This window comes from Abrus precatorius, unplaced genomic scaffold (genome assembly GCF_003935025.1).
Source record: "Abrus precatorius isolate BTA unplaced genomic scaffold, Abrus_2018 Scaffold8, whole genome shotgun sequence".
Lineage (NCBI taxonomy): Eukaryota > Viridiplantae > Streptophyta > Magnoliopsida > Fabales > Fabaceae > Abrus > Abrus precatorius.
In genome coordinates, this window is record NW_020874428.1 from 22,942,403 (window position 1) to 22,964,138 (window position 21,736).

The 21,736-nt window shown below is 31.5% G+C and overlaps 2 protein-coding genes across 5 annotated transcripts; both read left to right on the plus strand.

Moving 5' to 3' along the window:
* The first annotated feature begins 424 nt into the window (after positions 1–424).
* Positions 425–11,164, plus strand: LOC113847010 (protein AAR2 homolog). 4 transcript variants are annotated; one of them, XR_003501749.1, is made up of 14 exons: positions 425–487; positions 1,167–1,340; positions 1,549–1,631; positions 1,755–1,812; positions 4,380–4,439; positions 5,065–5,194; positions 5,280–5,503; positions 5,611–5,703; positions 5,780–5,851; positions 6,455–6,487; positions 7,183–7,308; positions 8,719–9,206; positions 10,129–10,185; positions 10,675–10,748. XR_003501749.1 is itself a non-coding variant. In XM_027475828.1 (14 exons), exons 2-14 carry the CDS (start codon positions 1,245–1,247, stop codon positions 10,938–10,940), a joined length of 1,194 nt encoding a protein of 397 aa, XP_027331629.1. In that variant the 5' UTR covers positions 939–970; positions 1,122–1,244; the 3' UTR covers positions 10,941–11,164. The 4 variants fall into 4 exon arrangements, 2 of the variants coding, with proteins under 2 accessions (XP_027331629.1, XP_027331630.1); XR_003501750.1 differs by lacking the exon at positions 425–487 and adding an exon at positions 939–970 and having other exon boundaries at positions 1,122–1,340; XM_027475828.1 differs by lacking the exons at positions 425–487; positions 8,719–9,206 and adding exons at positions 939–970; positions 10,875–11,164 and having other exon boundaries at positions 1,122–1,340; positions 10,675–10,770.
* Positions 11,165–17,997: 6,833 nt separating this feature from the next.
* Positions 17,998–21,649, plus strand: LOC113848104 (receptor-like cytoplasmic kinase 176). Its single transcript, XM_027477491.1, has 6 exons — positions 17,998–18,327; positions 19,075–19,376; positions 19,591–19,726; positions 19,824–19,966; positions 20,040–20,163; positions 21,069–21,649. The coding sequence occupies exons 1-6, from the start codon at positions 18,276–18,278 to the stop codon at positions 21,500–21,502; spliced, it is 1,191 nt and encodes a 396-aa protein (XP_027333292.1). The 5' UTR covers positions 17,998–18,275; the 3' UTR covers positions 21,503–21,649.
* The last annotated feature ends 87 nt before the right edge of the window (positions 21,650–21,736 follow it).

The window sequence follows — 21,736 nt, forward strand, 5'->3', positions numbered from 1 at the left end:
AAACTCTTATACATTCATAAAATATAATCAAACTTCATAAAAATCATAAAAGATAATTAAAAAATATAACAGGAAGATGAAAATGATATAAAAGAAATGAGAAAAAAAAACCCAGAAAAACACATTTTTGGGCAAAGGATACTGTACCAAACACAAGCAAATCCGAAACTTTATACATTAATAATTAACGGTGCAGATTTGTGACCTGTAAAAACATAAATAAGTTGAGTGAAAATCATTTTTATAATCGCAATTTAATCCTTACATAAATATTATAGGTTTGCTTTATTTGCAAAGAAATCAGTTCAAATGCTTTGCTGCTGGTAACTTTGCTCTTTCTCCTTCACTTTCTTACATCCGTGATTTCGATTTTTCCTCAGTGACTCAAATTCGCTGTGAATTTTTGTTTTTCTCCTTTTAAAGATGAACTCAAAAGTGTTCCTGAACTTGTTGGTGCAACCGTCGGCAAGTTGAAATTGTTTTTCAGGCAAACTTTGTTGTTTCCAAGTATTTGTCGATTATGCATCTGATAGCACACCATGTGGCATCCCTAGCCAGATTAGCACTATTGCTACAAGCTTTTCATATTTTGCTTACACATGTTTAACCTAAACTCTGTTCTTTTGAGCATTTATTCGTCTTTTTCATTCTGAGAATGTGTTTTTGGGTAATTTATGGTTGTTTTCATCTGCATTGGAATGGTGGTGAGGTTCCCCAAATATCACAGGTGGCTCAATTCAAACTCCACGTAGAAATTATATCTTTTAACAATTTTTCCCATGTTCGGCAGAACATATTTCGCACCGATTGCAAGGCTATTCCCTTTAAAACTTAAATCATATAATAAGATTTGACTTAAACTAAATATTAAATTGTTGAACAAAAAGGAACTAAATATTAATTCCATGTTATTTCTTTTATGTAAAATAAGGAGGAGTAAAGAGAAATATTTAAAATTACTTTTAAATTTGTACTCTTGAAATTAAGGGGGTACTGTATACTCACTTTCTTTAATATTTTCAAAATTAAAAGATATTTATATTTATTTAAATAAATCATTAATCGGATTATGTAAAGAGAACATAGAGTAGAATACCCTTCGTTTCAGGATGGCAACGTAGAATTTACCTTAAAAAAAATAACCCATTTTTGGCACACGTTGGCAGAGGACTGTTCCAGAAGACTCTTCTCATTTCTTGTGAAGTCAAGTTCGCAGCGCAGCACAGCACTACAACGTTAGAGCTATGGATCCTCAAACAGCATTAGAGCTTGTCAAGCACGGCGTCACTCTTCTCTTCCTCGATGTTCCTCAGTACACCCTCATCGCTATTGATACTCAGGTTAACATTATTCCTTTTCAAGTTTTTCCCTTTTCTTACTCTTGTCGATAACTAACTTCTTATTGTTGTTTCTTTTTAACATTGTTGTTGTCATGGTGTCTGAAAATAAAATTTGAAGTTCGTGTATGAAAAAAAACCCACCTTTATTGATTTATTTGAACTCTGTTTCGCAGTGACAATCTGACAAAATGCGTGTTCTGTTTTGTAGATGTTCTCAGTGGGGCCTGCTTTTAAGGGTATTAAGATGGTTCCTTCAGGCACTCATTTTGTGTACTATAGTTCATCAAGCAGGTTTGATCATGTTTCTCACACACCTTTGTCTCTTGTTTACTTCTAAAAGCCTATCTTTTCCTATTGATATATGTGGGTGCCTATTATTATCGATTCTTCATTTTTCTTTTTGGCTTCTTGCAGAGATGGAAAGGAGTTCTCACCAATTATTGGATTCTTTATTGATGCTGGCCCTTCAGAGGTATGTGATGAAACAAATCAATGGATCTATAAAAGCATCAAATTAAAGTCACATTAATTTTAATTCACCGAGCTTTGATTACATCCTTTTTCCAGTTCACAAATCGTGATTGACACTATAACTTAGTCATTTTTGTTTCTTGTTATTCTTCTTTTCTTTTTCTTCTTGTTTTTTCTTTTTTGCTCTACTTGATGTTCTTGTGTTTTGTTCTGCATGATTTTCGTTATTTTCTTTTTCTTCTTCTTACTCTTCTTTCGTATGTTACTTGTGCTATATTGTCTTGGTGTTCTATTTGATCTTGTTACTTTTCTTGTTTCTTGTTCTTTACAATGCTTCTTGTTCTTCTTCCCGGTGTTTCTTGTTCTATATGACCTCTTGTTTCTTCTTCTGCATGAGATGTTCCCTGTTTCTTGTTCTTGTTCTTCTTTTCTTCTTCTTATTTCTTGTATTGCATGTTTCATGTTTCTCCTTCTTGTTCTTTTTCTGCTTCTTTTGCTTGTTTCTTGTTTTTCTTCTTGTCACTTATCCTGCTTGTTTTGTGTTTTTTGTTCTTCTCTTCTTTTTCTTGTTCTTTTTTTGTTGCTTCTTTTGCATGCTTCTTGTTTCTTGTTCTGCATGTTTAATATTTCTTCTTTCTGTCCTGTGCATGTTTCTTGTCCATATTTCTTTTTTCATATTATTCTGCATGTTTCTCATTCTTGTTCTTTTGCATGGTTCTTGTTTCTTGCTCTTTCTCTTCTTCTGCCTTTTGTTATCCTTTTTCTATATGACCTTGTTTCTTGTTCTGCATGACATGTTTCTTCTTCTTCTGCATGATGTTCCGGTTTCTTGTTCTTGTTTTTCTTTTTCTTCTTGTTTCTTGTTCTGCACGGTTCTTCTTTTTGTTCTTTTTCTGTTGCTTCTTTTGCATGCTTCTTGTTTGTTGTTCTGCATGTTTAATATTTCTTCTTTCTGTTCCTGTGCATGTTTCTTGTTCTTTTGCATGGTTCATGTTTCTTGCTCTCTGTTCTTTTGCCTTTTTCTTGTTCTTTTTCTTTATGACCTTCTTGTTTCTTGTTCTGCATGACATGTTTCTTCTTCTTCTACATGATGTTCTTGTTTCTTGTTCTTCTTTTCTTCTTCTTGTTTCTTGTTCTGCATGTTTAATATTTATTCTTTCTGTTCTTGTGCATGTTTCTTGTTCACATTATTCTCCATGTTTCTCATTCTTGTTCTTTTGCATTTTTCATGTTTCTTGTTCTTTCTTCTGCATAATTCTCGTTCTTTTGCATGTTTCATGTTTGTTGCTCTTTATCTTCTTTTGCCTTTTTCTTGTTCTTTTTCTATATGACCTTCTTGTTCCTTGTTCTGCATGACATGTTTCTTCTTCTTCTGCATGATGTTCCTGTTTCTTGTTCTTTTCTTCTGGTTTCTTGTTCTGCATGGTTCTTGTTCTTTTGCTGTTGCTTCTTGTTTCTACTTCTGCATGTTTAATATTTTTTCTTTCTGTTCCTGTGCATGCTTCTTGTTCATATTTCTTTTTCATATTATCCTGCATTTTCTCATTCTTGTTCTTATGCATGTTTTGTGTTTCTTGCTCTTTTTCTTCTGCATAATTCTTGTTCTTTTACATGTTCCATGTTTCATGTTGCTTGTTGTCTTGCTCTTTCTCGTCTTTTGCCTTTTTCTTGTTCTTTTTCTATATGACCTTTTTTTTTTCTGCATATTTTTTACATCTTGCTTCTTGCTCTCTCTCTTCCTCTTCTTTGCATTTTTCTAGTTCTTTTTTAGTTTTTTTACATTATCTTGTTTCTTTTGCTGCATGTTTCATGTTTCTTCTTTTGCATGTTCTTTGTTGTTTTTCTTTTTTCTTGTTCTACATGATATTTTTGTTTCATATACTTCTTTTCTTCTTGTTTCTTGTTATATATGATTATTTTGATTTTTGTTCTGTAGGGTTCACGTTTCTTGTTCTTTTTCTTCCTCTTCCTCTTATTTTGCATGTTTCTTGTTACTTTTCATGTTTCTTCTTGTTCATTTTTTTCTACAGTATCTTGTTTTTTGTTCTGAATGTTTTGTTTCTTGTTCTTTTCTTCTTTTTCCAGGTGTTTCTTGTTCTACATGAAAACGTATCTTGTTCTTGTGGTGCATGTTTCTTGTTCTTCTTCTCATGGTTTTAAATTATGGTATGCAACAGTGCAATATCTTCTTCTTCTTCTTCTTCCCTCTTGGTCTGCATGTTTCTTGTTCATGTTCTCATGGCTTTAAACTGTGGTCTGCAACATTGCAATATCAAGATTTTTTAGATCTTTGCAATTGCACTATGGCTGTAATTGCAGTTGAATTGGTTGCATTTGTCTGCAATTTCACATGAGACTACAACTGTTATTGCATAAATTAATGCCAATCTCTCTGTAAAGCTATCAGAGATTCTCTTAAAAAGACCATAAGTAGAACATCAGAAAGAAGCTAGGAAAAATGTTTGATCTGTTAACTGTTGCACATCCATTTGAACCTGTTTATGGTTAATTTGTATAGCAACAAATAAAAAAAATTGTCAAACAATGATTATGTGGTTTGGTGTGCAGGTAATTGTTCGTAAATGGAATCAAAAAGAGGAAAAGCTAGTCAAAGTGTCTGAGGAAGAGGTATGTTTTTGTTTAAATATTATAAATTGATATAACACATTTATAATGCGGCAAATTGACATGATTGACATAATTTACATTCTGTTAGTCAACTTAGGTTATTGTGAGAAAGTATTTGAGAAACTTACATAAAGAAATTTTCATCTTTTATTTTATTTCACCCCATTCAATAACAATAACTTTAAGCCAGGCCGATAATATGCTGAGCTGCTTCACCAGTACAACCGAATCAACCACTTCTATCAGTCTTTATCTGCATGCTCTTGTTTTCATGAAATGTGATTTGACTTTATTGGTTTTTTCCCTTTCTCATGTAGCATTTGCTTTTATTGAAGTGAAAGATGGTTGATGTCATCCAATCACTTTGATGCTGAGGATACTAATCTCAACCAAGCCTGTTTTACTTTGAACTTCTTTCTTTTTCTAACCTTTTTTTCTCTGTGTTGAACTATTCTCTGTGTGTGTTTTGTTTCAAAATGCCACTTAGTTTCATGTCATTTGGGCATTAGAAAGTTCATCTAGAGCTAAATAAGAAATTTTGGCTCCAATGATAATGTTTTTAGCCTAAATGTTAGTTTCATACCCTTCAATTTATGTATATTTATTCTGTTTGCTTTTTCTTTAGGAGGAAAGATATAGTCAAGCTGTTAAAAATTTGGAATTTGACAGACAACTTGGCCCTTACAATCTTAACCGTTATGAAGATTGGAAGCGATTATCTAATTTTATTACAAAGAGTGTCATTGAACGGATTGGTATGATTTTTTCTTGACTGAGGTGTTCTTTGTGTTAAGTAGTTCATTGATAAGTTAACATTGTATATTGTTAATTTACGACCAGAGCCCATTGGAGGGGAAATTACTGTTGAATGCGAAAGTGACATGGTTAGAAACACTCCTAAAACACCAATGGAGGAAACACTAGACAATCAGTTGAAGGTTGGCAATTCTGTAACATCTGTTGGCAAGACCCAGAGGAAAGGATGTTATTATACTTCAATTCCACGTATTGTAAAATGCAAGGGGGTTAGTGGGCAGGAACTTACTTCTTTGAATCTTGACAAGGTAGCATTATTAACATACTATTGAATCCTGTAACCATTAATCTTACCTTAAAACTTTAACCTGTCGTTGTTTTCTGATTGCGCATGTTTCTTTGGTGCCCTTCTCAGACACAGTTGTTAGAAACTCTTCTGGCAAAAGATTATGGAGGTTCTGAAGAATTGCTTCTTGGAGAACTGCAGTTTGCATTTGTTGCCTTTTTGGTATTGTGGACAACATAGATTCTGTATAAATTTGTTGACCTGGTTAAATCCAGTATGACATTTTGCAATGGTGCAGATGGGTCAATCATTGGAAGCATTTCTCCAGTGGAAGTCCTTAGTCAACCTTTTCTTTGGCTGCACTGAAGCAGTAAGTATAACTTTTCCATCATATCCGAACTGAATAATGCATGCATATAATTTTGCACGGCTTTTGAGTTTCTGGTTTCTTTTTGTATGTTTGACTGCTTTTCCACCGTACAAAGTCAATATGTGATATATATGAGCCAGTAATACTTAATGATTAATGGCTTCAGCTTTAAGTCAAGTGGTTCTACAATGAGTACTTTGTGTTTTGTTAGATGCTTGTTTGGTATTTCGACTTGTTGGATCAGTTTGTTAAATTCTTCGTTCCAACTTTGATTCTATGGGCTTTACCATTTTGCTCTAGCATCTTTTGAGATTTGTACATAAGAATTGTCATTTTCTTTTGTTTACTTTTTATGGATTTTCTGCTATATATATATATATATTATTTTATTTTTTTAATTTTTTTATAAACATTTTTTACTTCTTTCTTAGGACATTTTATGGTGGTAGGGCCTAGGTTATGACTGCATATGGATACACGATACTTATTATGGTAAGATATCTAGTATGGGATAGCTTAGGTTCAAATCAACTTGGAAGTTATATTATTTCATAATATGTTTCGTCTTATTGTATTTGCATGACTTTGTATACTCTTTTGCAGCCTTTCCATACACGAACTCAACTATTCACAAAGGTAAATTTTATTAATGTATTTTCTTTCCTTTGTTTCTTTTCAATACAAAATAGTGGCATTAATTTATGAGTGCTGTTAAATTCATCCTTGATTGTAATAGTTTTGAATGTAGTCTAGGAACAGAAAGCAACTGATTCTGAATTGAGAAAATGAGATCTTGAATCTTATGGCGTATTATTCATCAAACTCCTTTCAATGATGAAAATCAGAACTTTGAGCCTCACTTTTTTGGTGGTGTGGGAAATGGAAGCCAGGGAAAGTAAAATAAGTTCTTTTAAATTAACAATATCCATACCTAAAAAGAAAGAATTGTTCAGCAGTTTGGTATTTGAATGAATGTAATAATTAATAGATAGCACTTAACAAAACATTAAGGAATCTATAAAGTAATTCAAGAGTGTACGGCAAATACTGAAATATATTATTGTCCCAAAATTTAATATGCTAGGTACTTGGCATTATTTTATATTTTCTAATTTTTCTTCCTTAACTATTTGTAGCACAAGTTAGTACTTAGATTTTTTGTACAATAAAGTAGATTGGCTGTTTTTATTGGGCTACTGTAGCTTCTATTTTTCATGATATATTTTATATATAATTTTTAAAGATGGTCTAAAATTATTGTACTTGCTCTCTGGTGTGCTGTTCATCTTTCGTCACTGAACTTCTATTTAATATTTCATGGACTATTGTAGTTCATTAAAGTCGTGTATTATCAACTGAAATACGGACTACAGAAAGATCACATGGATGAAACAGGATTGACATTGTTGGATGATTCTTGGCTTTCTGCTGATAGTTTTTTGCACCATCTTTGCAAGGTATTTTGGCGATGTTAGCTTTATTCAAATGTTCAAATTTGATCTATTAACCGGCTTTCTTATATTAAGAAACTAGACTGGTTCCTGTTCTAATGGAAGCCAAATGTACAAGTAGTTTGATTGAACTCAGGAAAAGATAGGAATGAAGAAGGGGTTACACCAGAAAATGGTTAACTTCCTACCCCAGTGCTATGCTGCTCAAAGAAAAAAACTCTACCCAAGCTAGAAGCTGAATGGAATAACAAAAAAAAATCTCAGCCCTTGCATCTCACTCCACCTATATAACTACCCGTCCAGTATTTGTGTGTCTTCATGTCTTGGCCCAGTCTATTAGCATAACAGATTTACATTCCTACTGGCATCTGCATGTGTGTTTCTAGAATAGAACAATTATTGCATACTGATAACAAAACATTACATGTTTTGTTATGTCTGCCTTAGGATCTTTCAGAATTGATAAAAGCTTAAAGATGTTTCTGTGGGAACTCCAGCTTCCTAAAATCTTTTCTAGTCCACCTGCTCAACATAAATGGGGTGAGAAGATGTTAGTGTATGTGTATAGTTTTAGTTTTTTAATATTTTAGGTGACAGTTGTCACCGTGGTCCCTAACTAAATTAGGGAGAAGCATGTAGACTTTCCTTTCTTGTATCCTTTATAAATAGCAGACTTCTATCTGTGTTGTATTGGGCCGAACTTCTCAATAAATCAGATTTACATTTTCTCTCAACTCCTTTTCTACTCTACATTTTTCTGCTCATGGATTTTAATATGGTATCCAAAGCTTCTGACCCTGAACCATAGCTTTGCTATTTCAAATTCACATCTTGTGAATCGAATAACTCTAGTTCGTCTGAATTCAATATTTGTGCTGCCATGGAAATTTCATTGCCATGAGTGCAGGATTCTTTGCTAGAAACTTGTGTTCTTCCAGAAACTTGTGCTCACCCCACCTGCATTGGAGTCACGTTCCTCTTTTGCTCTCGACTCACATTCTCGCGTCTACTTTCTATTAAGTTGGATGAGAAGATTTTTTTTTAGAGTGAAGGAATAAGTTGAAGGCATCATTTGTGGTCATAAGTTGCATCATTTTGTGATGAATCCACCAATTCCACACTCAGCACATGGCAAGTCTCATTGATTTCTAAATCTTTTCTTCCACGAGTTGTGAAATGCCATCATTCATGGAAAATTTGGGACGAAATTGAAAGTTACTTTCACAATTAGCCTAAGGCACAATCCAGACATTGATATCAATCAGCCACTGCAAATTCGTGTAATCATTGATGCCTTATTGTCTATTGGTGATCAAGTAAGCCACAGAAATGTTTTCAAGATCATTTTTGAAGCTTTACCTAGTGAATATGATGTTGGAGCTGCTGTCGTTAGTTGACTTGATGTGTTCTATGGAGGAACTTGAAGCCATGCTATTATTCTCTGAGGCTAAGATTGAGAAGAATCAGAAGAATGTAGTCATTAAATCACTATTGATGAATCTCACTCAAGAATTTCCTATCACTCTGTCTCAGCCTCAGCCCAATCTACCTCTCACTTCACCTTTTCTTGAAACTCAATCTGAGTTCAGATACACTGAGCAACAGAATCAGCACAATAGTACTTTTTCTGCTCATCATGGCGGCCCTTTTAGAGGCCTTGGTGGTTGTTTTGGTCAAGGTAGAGGTCATGGCGGCAGGTTTTACGTTCAACACCTGATCTGTCATAAGATGGGCCATGCTGCTAATGTGTGCTGGTACTGAAGTACTAATATTCTATTCCTACTCCAAATCAGTTTAGCTTCTGGTCGAATTCATGGCAACAACCAGGAGTACAACATCATTCTCAGTTTAGGCTAGTGTTTCCTCCAATTTATGGTGAAACTTTTGGGATGAAGTATTGTTAGGTAACTTCCATAAGTGTAGTTAGTTATGTTAGTTAGGGACTCATTAGTAGTTAGTTACAATATATTAGTTAGTTTGTTTGATTTGTTACTAGTTGGACAGGTTGAGATTGTAGAAGAAAATAAGGCATATTTCCTCCATAAATAAGAGGGAGGTAGAGAGAGAGATAGGGTCTATGGTTTAGGAGGTGCAGCCCCACAAAGAATTGTTGAGTGTGTGTGTTTACTTTTCAGTAAGTTGGGGAGTTCCTCCTTGTGTTTCCTAATTAAGATACCAAATTTCTGTCAGCGCCAAACCTAGATGATCAGAGGTCAACTTCAGGATCTGGTGTGTATTTTGGTTTGAATCTTGTCTCATGATGGTCCAGAAAGCAGAACCTTTTAGCACAGTCTAGTCCTGAGGCTGAGTATCATAGTCTTGAACTCACTGCAGCAGAGATCATTTGAATTTAGTCACTCCTATCTGAAATACACGCTACTGGCCCAACTCCCAACAATTTACTCTGACAGTCTCAAAACAGTATCTCTATCTCACAATTCTTTCTTTCACTCTCGCACAGAACATATGAAGCTAGATCTCTTCTTTGTTATAGAAAAGGTTCTCAACAAGAGTTTGATTGTTTGTCATATTCCAACTCAAGAACAGTATGCTGAAATTTTGACTGAACTTCTAACTTCCCTTCAGTTTATAGAGCTTCTCTCCAAACTTAGGGTGTTTGATAAGTTGAACAGTCCACCCTATTCTTCTATGGGGAAATGTTAGTGTATCTGTGTAGTTCAGAGCTTTCGATTTTTGCAAACTAGTTGCCCAAAGTTTAGTTTGTTTCTTCTAATACTAATTGAATATATTTTTTATGATAGAAATTTGATATGCTTAGCTGATTTCAAGTGCAACATATGTTTTTTGGTTGTTTTGAAATTGCAGGATTTCTTTTCGTCATTGCTAGATGGGTCAGTTGTTGATGGAGATCTTTTAAAATGGGTATAAGCACTGAACCTAATTATTCTTTTAATGATATTATAGATATCTATTCTCCACCTCCACCTGCCACACAGACAAAATCCCAATAAGGCAACTTCAGTATTGGCTGAATGTGCTTGGAATGTATTATGCAATATCCACCATGAAAGAAAACTACCTTATTGGTCCTCAAAATTATTTGAGTAAAATTTTGCAATCCTGAAAACTTGTTACTGTGATGTGTTTAATTAACTCTAAAATAAATCTTTTGTCAACACTTCAGAGCACCTTAAACACACACAAAAGCTTGTTATGCAAAAGGGTTTAGAATGTTTTGCAAAATGTAATGCTTTTATTATTATTCGCATCTGTTAATCACTGTCTCTGTTTCCTGCTTGATTATGTCTGCTTTGAAAATTGTTGCAGAGTTACGGCATTTGGCGCTAACTACTATGTATTTGATTATCTAAGAAGAGGACAAATTGAAATGTTATCTTTCTCTCCTTGCAGACAAGGAAATTGAAGGAGCTGTTGGAGAGCAATCTAGGGTGGGAGTTTCAGCAGAGCAGTGCTGTTGATGGGATATATTTTGAGGAGAATGATGAGGTCAGTAAGTATATGAATAAAGAATGTATCTGATATTCTGAGTTCCTTTGCTCTGTGTAAGTGTGTGTTGATGCCTTCATGGACCTTATTGGTTCATTTTGCAGTTTGCTCCTGTTGTAGAGATGTTGGATCACGAAGCTTCAGCAGGAAATGTGGAACCAAATCATTAGAGTATCACGACACTATAGGCATGACCAAAACCTCACATTGTACAGTGAAATATACTCGAATGAATTCATTTTAAGATCATGATCCATTTTAAATAGAATCAAGAAGATATTCTTTAGTTCATATAATAACATTCTCGGTGTACTCATTTTGTTGATGTATATATTTATTAAACCTTTTTGTTTTTGTCAGAATATATTTATTAAAACTAAACGAGTGTAAGATGTCAAAAAGGATGTCCTCATGTTGTAAAATACAGAATATCATAGTTGGCCAAAACATAAGGCAAATAAAACATTTGCTTTTAATTTAATCAATGGTTTTTTGGATTTTTTTTTTAAATACCGGTCTTAAGAATGTAGCTCATCAAAAATTGAGTTTTGCTAATTTTTAATGTTCTTATTTAATTGGAGCATTGTGTTAATCATTCAAGTGCCTATATATATATATATATATATATATAAACTCGTTTATTAATTTAAATAAAAAATATTTAATAATTATTTAACAGATTTAATTGTAAATTTGTAGTTGAATATTTCACATCACCTATAAATGTTGTCAATATTAATGATTTATTTGAATAAATGATGAAATAAAAAGATAAAAGATATAGTAAAACTACAGTGAAAAATTATGTATTATTTTAGTGGATGAAAATAAGAAGGAAGAAAATGAAAAAAAAAATATTTATTTGTATGAGTAGAAAAGAAAGAGGAAAAGTATCATATATATATATATATATATATATATATATATATATATATATAACCAAAAATTTATTTTAATTTTTTATAATGTATAAAAAGTTAGTATTAAAATTAAATAATTAAAAAAAAACATTGTTCCTTCCCTCTCATTTCTCATCAATTTAGTGAAAAATTTATTTTGAATAAGTCACGTCACCTTTTTCTCTCTCTAATTCTCCTCTCCAACCAAGCACCTAAAAACCAACTTAAGTAAGTCAAATTCACATGAACATTTACAATGTGCCATCTTTGCTTGGGGTACTCATCTTTCATCCCCAACAAATCATTGCTTTAAGATACATATTTTTAAATCAAGTGTTTTATATCATGTCGTATTTGAAATTTTCACAATCTCTATAAAATTATGCCACCGTATCTTGGATGTGATTATATTATTTTTTAAAATAAATTAGAATAGACCCATTTACTGAGCTTTTATTGTGTTAACAAGTTTTTTTTATCGATAAATTTTGTAATATTAAGTGTGATATTTATGATTTTTACGATATTGCACTTTTATTTTATTTTATTTTAAGTCAACATATTAATTTTTATTTGAATGACTTTGAACCTTTAAATAATAGATGAGTTAACTAGCAAGCATTTTTTTCATTGTTAGGTGAGTATGTTTTATTGTAACTTTAAAATAAATTAAATATGATTTTCACAACAAAGAAAAATAATTTTTTATTTTTTATAAAATCAAATCAAGAAAAAATAACAATATAAAATATTACAACATAATTTTTTGTAGTTAATACTTAAATAATATTCTAAAATAACATGTTAAAAAATAATTTATAAGATTATATAAACAATAATTGTTACTGTAATTTAATAATTATTAATTATACAGATAAAAAATAGATAATATATGTAATTTAATGTTATAATAAATTATTATATTTTATTTAATGATAATAATTTATTTTAAATATTTAATATTATATAAATTTATTTTTTTATCTATTTTTTAGCAATTTTATTTATTTACAAATTAATAGTTAAAAATAAATTATATAAAATAAATATTTTTAATAAATCATTCAATAAAGTAATGTAAGATCATCCTATCAAAAGTGAGTTAAAATAATTTTTTAAAAGTAATTAGTCCATAAAATAGCTTCAAGAAACTTAATTCTATAGAATTTCATTTTTAACTTTTTCTATAACAGACGTTTTGACTTTTGAACTCTCTGACTCTAATCCACAAAAGTTAGTGCAGTTTGACAGCTCAACTTAGAATCTTAATCATAATGAAAATTAAAAAACGTTACCTAATTGTATTACAAAGAGCATCATTAAACGGATTGGTGTGGTATTTTCTTGACTGAGGTGTTCGTTGTGTTAAGTAGTTGATTGGTAATTTAATATTGTATTAATCTTACCTTGAGAGTTTAACTTCTTTACCCTGAGAAGACACAGCTGTTAGAAACTCCACATATCCAGATTGAATAATGCATGCATGGATTTAGAGTTTCTGGTTTCTTTTTGTATATTTTGACTGCTCTTCCACCGCACAAAGTCATATATATGAGTCATTCTAATGCCAAGTGATTTTAGTTAATAAACCCAGAAGTCTCGTGGTTCTTTCTATATTCAATGAGTACTTGTGTTTTCATTTGTGTATTTGATTATCTATGAAGAGGAAATATTGAATTATTATCTTTCTCTCCTTGGAGACAATGAAATTGAAGGGGCTATATAGAAAATAGAAAATTCTTTTTGTTGCTCTATATTTAAAGGTTATGCACCAAACATTGACGTGACCGGTCATGTTATGTAGATATTAAAGTGATTCATTATGCTTGGCATTAGGCAAACATTTTTAAGTAGTGGAATGGAAAACAACATAAAGATCAAAATAATGATACTTTAATGTAACTTTATTTACAATGTTTTTTAAGACTTTAGCAGTTACGTAAGGATTTTTTAAGTAACTAGATAAGGATTTCTTTTACGTCTATGCATGTTTGGACAGATTTTCTTTTTCATGTGAGAAATTTTTATTATTTTTAAATTGCTCTCACAAAACTATAAAATATAAATAGTCATTTGAAAAAAAAAAAAAAAAGCTGTACAAAGCATGCATTAATGCCAAATAAGGTTTTATTTTTTTATTTTCTCACATCAACATAGCATTTAGTACCTATTTGAATCACAATTAAAAATAAAGGAGCCACTTTTCAAAGCAAATCCAGCTAAAATTAATTTACTCATGTTTTACTATGTACATCGGGTTGAAGTGAGTACTTTTTGTGAAAAGGGTGTTTGAAAGTAGAATAAATTTAATTTATTTATTTTTGTCTACAATTTTTTAAATGAATTAAATTATTAAATATTATATATTTTATTAAATAATGATTTTATAAAATAGCAAAAAATATATAAAAAAATTATAATATTATAAAGTTCTTGAAAATAATACCCTTAAGATTACATGGTGCAAGAAATGTGATTCAGCCTGTGCTGTGAAGTGGGTTTTGAATGTTTGTGCCTTTTACTCATTCGTTCGTTGTGTCTCAATTATTCATTCCATTAATCAATTGTGAGTTAGAAACCAGCAGTCGTTTAATTTAAAGTTGAATATAATTTATTTTAATGAAATCAATTTTGAGACATTAAGTATAATTAAGATATATACATAATACATGATTAATTTGAATTACACTTTTTTTTTTATTAGAATATATGTTTTTAACTAAAATATTTTTTTAAAACTTTTAAACAAAAAAGTCTTGAATTTTGCGATGCGATACTCTCATGATTTGGGTGAGTAAACAGAATAGAGAAAATATTTGGTACATATGCAGTATGCACCTAAAAAGCAATAAGAATTGAAGGAGAAAAATTTTTAGTGATGTAAGTGACAGAAAAGCAATGACGACAAATCTAACGATACCGTTGAAATATCTATAATTTAGAATACAAAATTTATTAGATTCTTCATAGGTTGGCAAAAAATTTTAAACATAATTAAACATCAGATAAATCTTTTCATTCTCTTTTCTCAAAAAAATCAATCTTAATTTAAACTTTTCAACATACTATTACATATTTTTTAATTATTTATTAGAATTTATTTAAAAATACAAAAATACGTGAATTCTACTTTTCTTTTTACTTTAAATTAATATATTTAAAAGAGTTTGTTGCTAGTATTAATCTGAAGTTGATTCTTTGTTGATGACCCTGTTGATCATTTCTTGGTAGCTATTAATTGTTAAAATATAATAATTAATGTTATTTATATTTTATAATGAAAGAAAAATAGTTTAAAGAAAAAAATGTATAAATTAAAATAAAGATATAGCAGTGGAATAAAATGCTGTGGGATTAGTATAGTTTGTACTGAAAAGTTAGTAGACTTTGGGAGTTTTGATTGGATTGAAGCAGTGCCTTGAATCATGCTTTTGTTTTGATTTTAATTAACGTGCGTTTAGTATGTGCCTCTTGTTGGGGTCAAATCCAATAGCATTTTCCCCCACCGCATATAAGAAAATAATAATATTGTATAGTCCATCAATCGTGTGTTTCACTTTTATATTTTCCTACAATTTGATGTGTCTATTTTGATTATAAAATGAAACATTGTTTTCCAATGAAAATGATCACTCAAACATGTTTGATAACTTCTAAATTGGACCTTTTTGAGAGAAATAAACATTAATCTTTCTCTTTTAGTGTTTGATTCCAATTTTTTAGGAAAATAGCTCAATATAGTTAAAAAGAATAAACATTGTATTATAACGTGTGCAATATTTTGGACAAAGTATTTCTTACATTTTTTATGCAATATTATATATCATGTAATACTTTTAATAATAGTTATATTTTACATCATTATTATTATATAATTGTTCTACAAATCTACTTATTATTATCTAAAAGGTTTACTTAAGTGTTTAAATTAATTAAACATAAAAAGAATAAGTGAAATATAAATTTAAAAAAAGTAATTAAGGATAATATAAAGCAAAGACATGTCATGAAAAATTAAATATCATTTATAAAATATAAAATCACAAATCTGATATATAGAAGAAAAAAAGTAATTTTGTAAAATAAAACACAAAATAGTGTCGCTATTTAATTTGTCCGACTACAAGACATCAGGTTAAAACTAAAATAATACACGTGTATTTTAAAAGATCTAATATAACACGTAGATCAACAAAAATAATATTTTTCTAATTTAATTTGTGGAAATTTTTTTATTGTGTTTAGTAGTTTTATTCAGTTTAAATAAAATTGTTTTTAGTAGAAGATATATCTAGTCTAAAAAAATTAATACATGAAAAATGACTGTCTTAAAGTGATTAGTTTTTAAACAAGTCATCTTTTGAGATTGAAATAAATTGTTTTAAAATAAAATAAACCAAAAGTTAAATGAATTTGCTGACAAGAGTTAACTTAAATATTAAAAGGATTATATTAACAACTTATAACTTTTAGATATATTTTAAGAAAACTATAATTAATTTAAGCTTTTTTTTTCTTCTAAAAAGCAAATAGTGTGTTATAAGTTATAAATACTAACTAACATATCTGTTTATTTTAAAGTCGAAAAATATTAATGAGATTCATTTTTCATTGTATTTTAACTAATATTATATATATACGGTTTTTTTAAATATATATTAATAATATACTTGACAAAAATCCTAACTAGTATATGTAGAAAAGCTTGAGTGCATTATTAAGTATGAATGACAAGGGGCAATCTATGACAGCATTTAAGGCTTCCAAAACAAAGTCAACTAGTGTGTGTAACCCTCAAAATAAATGGATTAATCCCCATGTCAATGTCAATGTCAATGTCAATGTCAATGTCAATGTCTGGCATTAGGGTTGGCAGTGGCACTCTTTGATGAGCATTATTTGGGATTGTAGTTTGGATCAACCAAGTGGAAATTTTAGTATTTGCTATTTGGGCATTTGTTATGCCTTATAATTCACCCCAAGCAACTCTTTCTTATTTCTCTCGCTCAATGTCAACCCATAAATTAACTACAACAACTTTTCTCAACATAATACCAAAACTACCATGATCATGCCTTGCCCTGCAATGTCAAACCCCCAACCACAACTCTTTTATTCACAAATGAAAGAAATACAAGAAAAACTCTTTGTTTAAAAAAAAAAAAACAAATAGTTTTCCTTTTTGTATTTGTTTCTCTTTTTGTTTTATTCTTAACACATCTTTGTGTTATTTCATAAACAATAAGGACTTTTTTTTCTTTCCAAGTCCCTTAATTAATATTTATTTTGTGTACAGTCTTCCTATCAACCTTACCCTTCTTCAATATATTAATAAAATATGCTCAATAATAAACTGTGGTCAGATTTTGCAACTTTGGTCAATATCACTTCTGTCAAATGCAGTAAAACGTTTATACAACTGCTGTGTTACTTAACTGTTTATTATGAATAATTTACAAGTACACTTAACAATGTTAGATAGACACTTCTTATCTAAAGAAATATTCGAATGAAAAATAATAAAAATATAAACAATGTTATATAATTATAAATAAAGAAAAATATTAAATATTAAATAAGTATTGATACAATTGAAGTTTTTATAAATTAAAGTTACTTAATTTATGAATATTTTATAACAACTTCATTACAAATTAATTACCAATGTGATTGGGCAGAGTGGTAATAAATTACAACCTTTACATTGAAAACAAAAAAAACAAAAAATTACAAAGAAAAAGCCTAAGTGTTAAGGAACTTTTAACATTTATGGTCAAACGTTTTATTATATTGCATCCTAACATTTAGCATAAAGAATCGTTAAGCACTTTAAGCATACCATATTATCTTGAAAACTCTCGATGCATTCACACCATGAATTGTGGGTCACCATTTTAATATCAGGGAGATTAGTCAGCATCCAAAAGACTTTGAATTGTCTTTTGGGTACAAAAGGGCATTGAACTTTCACAGGCAACTCTCTCTGGCTGGTCCAATGGTTCTAAATGAATCTAACGGTTGAGAATGGTTGTGATCATGCAAAGTTGTCGTTTAGACAAGAGAGACATCTAGCATGGCAACAAAGAGTAAGGATAAGCTTGAGCCTGTGGATCCCACAAAAAAAATAAAAGGCAAGCATGGAATCTATGAAATATTATGACATCATGGTTCCACTTGCTTATAATATAATGAATCTAACCAAAGGCAAACTCAAACTGTTGTGTCAGGTCAACCCCGTTGTGGTTTTGTCTTTGTATAGGGTCAAAAGTCAAAATCATGAAGTTTCCAAGTTGATAAACACATTCACACACAAAGCAACTAGTCCTTGGGACTGAAAGCCATTGCATTCAATATAGGGCGGTTTAAATCTGCGGATGACAGCTAACCTTCATGTGGAAATAGCGTTGCTTTCACACTTGCATTTTTGTTTTTCATCCTTTTTCACGGGTTCAATCTTCCTTTTCATTTTCCTTTTCCTTTTCCTTTTTCTTTCCCTTCTGCCACCATCATCTCCATCACTTTTCACATCTTGTTACTCTCTCACTTTGGTTCTGCTCATCATCCCTCTCTGGCTGCTTTAATTCTGTGTTCTTCAGTTTTGTCTTCATGGGGTGTTGCTTCAGTGCTAGGATCAAAGCTGAGAGCCCTCCACGAAATGGTAACGTTCTTGCATGTGTTCTTTTAAGGCTTCTTTGCTTACCCTTTTGCTTAAATTTTTCATCTTGATAAGCTTTTGTGGATGTCTCTATCTCTGGAGTAATGGTTTCTGAATGCCCCAACTTATGGAATATGGGTGCTTCTTTTGGCTGTTTCAGTGATGGAAGGAAAGGAATTTATGTGATTTTTTTTTTAATTTTCTGTCTGTTTTTGAAGCATGACTTGCAACACATGGGGACTTGCTTTAATTGATTATCATGCGTTTGTCTGGTGCTTTTGCTGATGAGTTATGTCATGTAGTATTTGATGAAGACAGACAGAGTAAATAGAAGTAGACAATAAATGGAACTGTGGTAATGGTTCATAGCAAAATATTGTGAAAAGAGTAAAAAAAAATTTGGAATTTTGCTAGAGCCACTCCTTGCATCAGGATTTTCTCTGTCTTCAATTTAATCTTGCTTTGTTTTAATTGTTAAGAAGAAATCTGGGATGAGATTCAGTGTTTAAAACCTTTCAACCTGTGCAATGCTGGGGGAACTAAACTTATGTAATTTCTTAAGTGCTTGACCTTTTCATGCTCTTCTTACAACAAAAAATGTAGTGGATAATTGGTAGAAAAATTGTTGTCTTCTCTGTGCACCCTGACCCTTATCTTTCTATTCAAGCATTAGCTGAGTTTGTGATTAGATTAGAGTGTTTGTATATGGCCTGAAAAGTGGATCAGATTTTGTTTTCTGGATATGCGCAGGTTTGAATTCCAAGGATGATGGCTTGAGCAGCAAGGTCTCCACCCCCTCAGTGCCACCAACTCCACGGACGGAGGGTGAGATCTTGAAGTCCTCCAACATGAAGAGCTTCACCTTTGGTGAGCTTAAAATTGCTACTAGGAACTTTCGTCCGGATAGTGTGGTGGGTGAAGGTGGGTTTGGTTGTGTTTTTAAGGGGTGGATTGATGAGCAGTCACTTGCACCAGTTAGACCAGGGACTGGAATGGTCATTGCTGTGAAGAGGCTTAACCAAGAAGGTTTGCAGGGACACAGTGAATGGTTGGTGAGTGTCATTTAGTAGGGCTTATTTACAATTTGGAACTTTGCTTAAAGCCTGAGAATTTTAGATACAGTTCCTTTTTGAAACTCGGAAAAATGTCAAATTATTTCATTAGGATTTTTTTAAATTTTGTTTTCTTTTGCTGATGTGTGTAACACGTAATTAATATTTTAGACAATTTCTTCTTTTGGTGTAATTAATTAGCCTTGTGCAATAGACAGAAATCAATTACCTGGGGCAGCTGCATCATCCTAATCTCGTGAAACTGATTGGTTACTGCTTAGAGGATGACCAAAGGCTTTTGGTGTATGAGTTTTTGACCAAAGGAAGTTTGGATAATCATCTGTTTAGGAGTAAGTTGTTGATTTCCTTCCTTGTTTCTCTACGGGGTGACATTGTTTAATTCCTCAAATACCTCAAAATCTCAATAATCTATTCTTTTTGGAACAGGAGCTTCTTATTTTCAACCACTTTCTTGGAACATCCGTATGAAGGTTGCTCTTGATGCTGCTAAGGGTCTTGCATATCTTCATAGCGATGAAGCAAAAGTGATATATCGAGACTTCAAAACTTCAAATATCTTGCTTGATTCAGTAAGCAAATCTCAGTGATCTTATATTTTACTAGTTTACCTGCTTTTCTAACATTCCTTTTTGTTGATGACAGGCTTACAATGCAAAACTTTCTGATTTTGGCTTGGCAAAGGATGGACCAGCTGGTGATAAGAGCCATGTCTCTACAAGGGTAATGGGCACATATGGCTATGCCGCTCCTGAATATATGGCCACAGGTACCTAAGTTTGTTGAGTACTTAGCTTATGATTAATTGGTCATACCATAATTTTACATTTTACATATAATATAATCCAGTCTTCTAAATTATTATCCACCACCCACCTAGAAGAAACTCTTATTAGTTCTTTTTCAAACCACAGTGGAGCCTTTTAGCCTCTTTTTCTCCATTCACTGGCAATTAACCATTGCACACCACTGCACATTTCATCTCACAATTATACCTTAAATTTTACTGGATTAGTGTTTGGGCTAGAGGTTAACATCTGTATCATTAGTTGACTCATTAAGAAAAAGATATATCATCATCCAATGTGAACTGAGCCGTATTTAGTTTTCACTTGCTCTCAACATTGTAACTCAAAAAATTGGCAGGGTGAAATTGACTAGAGAATTTCATTCTGCTAATAGAAATTCACACGTCTTCCAAAGATACACCTCCCCGTGGTGGATACACAGTTTTTAAAAACATGGAGCATGACTCGGAACTAGTATAAATTGACATAAAACACTAATCATAAATCAAGAGAGGGAAATGATACTTCAAAATGAGCATGAGTCATTATAAACACAATAAAACGCTATAACTTTACCATAATATTCTCATCTCTATTAGTATAGCACTTTAAAACTCAGAAGCAAAAACAAATTATATCTGTATGAACATGTGTCCTACATGAGTATGACATGAACACAGCTACTTTTTAAAACTCTCCATGCTAAACAGCTGCATAAATGAATATCAACTTCAAAAGTTTCTGTATGTGTTGCCGGTCTTCATTCAAAAGTTTCTCTAAGTTCTCTAACTGCTTGCCAAAAAAAGCAATATATTTGAAAATTTGAAGTCCCTTTTGAGTCCTAACAAGAATAAGAGTTAACCCAAGTTTTTCTCTTTTTGTGAAGGTCACTTAACCAAAAAGAGTGATGTATACAGCTTTGGGGTAGTTCTCCTTGAAATCATGTCTGGAAAACGTGCACTTGACAACAACAGGCCATCTGGGGAGCACAATTTAATTGAGTGGGCCAAACCATACCTCAACAGCAAACGCAGGATCTTCCAAGTCATGGATGCACGCATTGAAGGCCAATACACATTGCGTGAAGCAATGAAAGTAGCTAACCTTGCAGTTCAATGCCTATCTGTGGAACCAAGATTTAGACCAAAAATGGATGAAGTGGTGAGAACATTGGAAGAACTTCTGGATTCTGATGACAAAGCTGGCGAAGGAAGCTCAAGAGGTCAAGCTGTCAAAAGGAATGGCCATAGCTCAAGTAGCAGTGGCCCAAGACAACACAGAAGTAAACATCATCGTGAAACAACAGTGACACACAAGTAAAAATGAATGCTGATTTAATGCTGTGGGTGTCTGATTTTGCTCGATTTGGTATCCTGTATATCATCATGAACTTAAGCATGTTTTATGATGTGTTATTGCTGTACAGATTTTGATTCAGTAAAATTATTAAAAATTTCATTTCTTTCGATGTTTATCTTTGTATTACGGCTTAACGTGCAACCTATTTAAACCGAAAATGTTCTTCAGAAAAATTAAATAAAATAACCTCCTATT

Bases quoted from the DNA above. Each gene is read 5' to 3' on its own strand.
- LOC113847010 (XM_027475828.1), top strand. From the start codon at position 1,245: ATGGATCCTCAAACAGCATTAGAGCTTGTCAAGCACGGCGTCACTCTT. The intron at 1,632-1,754 runs GTTTGATCATGT...GGCTTCTTGCAG, and splicing joins TACTATAGTTCATCAAGCAG to AGATGGAAAGGAGTTCTCAC. The intron at 4,440-5,064 runs GTATGTTTTTGT...CTTTTTCTTTAG, and splicing joins TCAAAGTGTCTGAGGAAGAG to GAGGAAAGATATAGTCAAGC.
- LOC113848104 (XM_027477491.1), top strand. From the start codon at position 18,276: ATGGGGTGTTGCTTCAGTGCTAGGATCAAAGCTGAGAGCCCTCCACGA. The intron at 18,328-19,074 runs GTAACGTTCTTG...GGATATGCGCAG, and splicing joins TGAGAGCCCTCCACGAAATG to GTTTGAATTCCAAGGATGAT. The intron at 19,967-20,039 runs GTAAGCAAATCT...TGTTGATGACAG, and splicing joins CAAATATCTTGCTTGATTCA to GCTTACAATGCAAAACTTTC.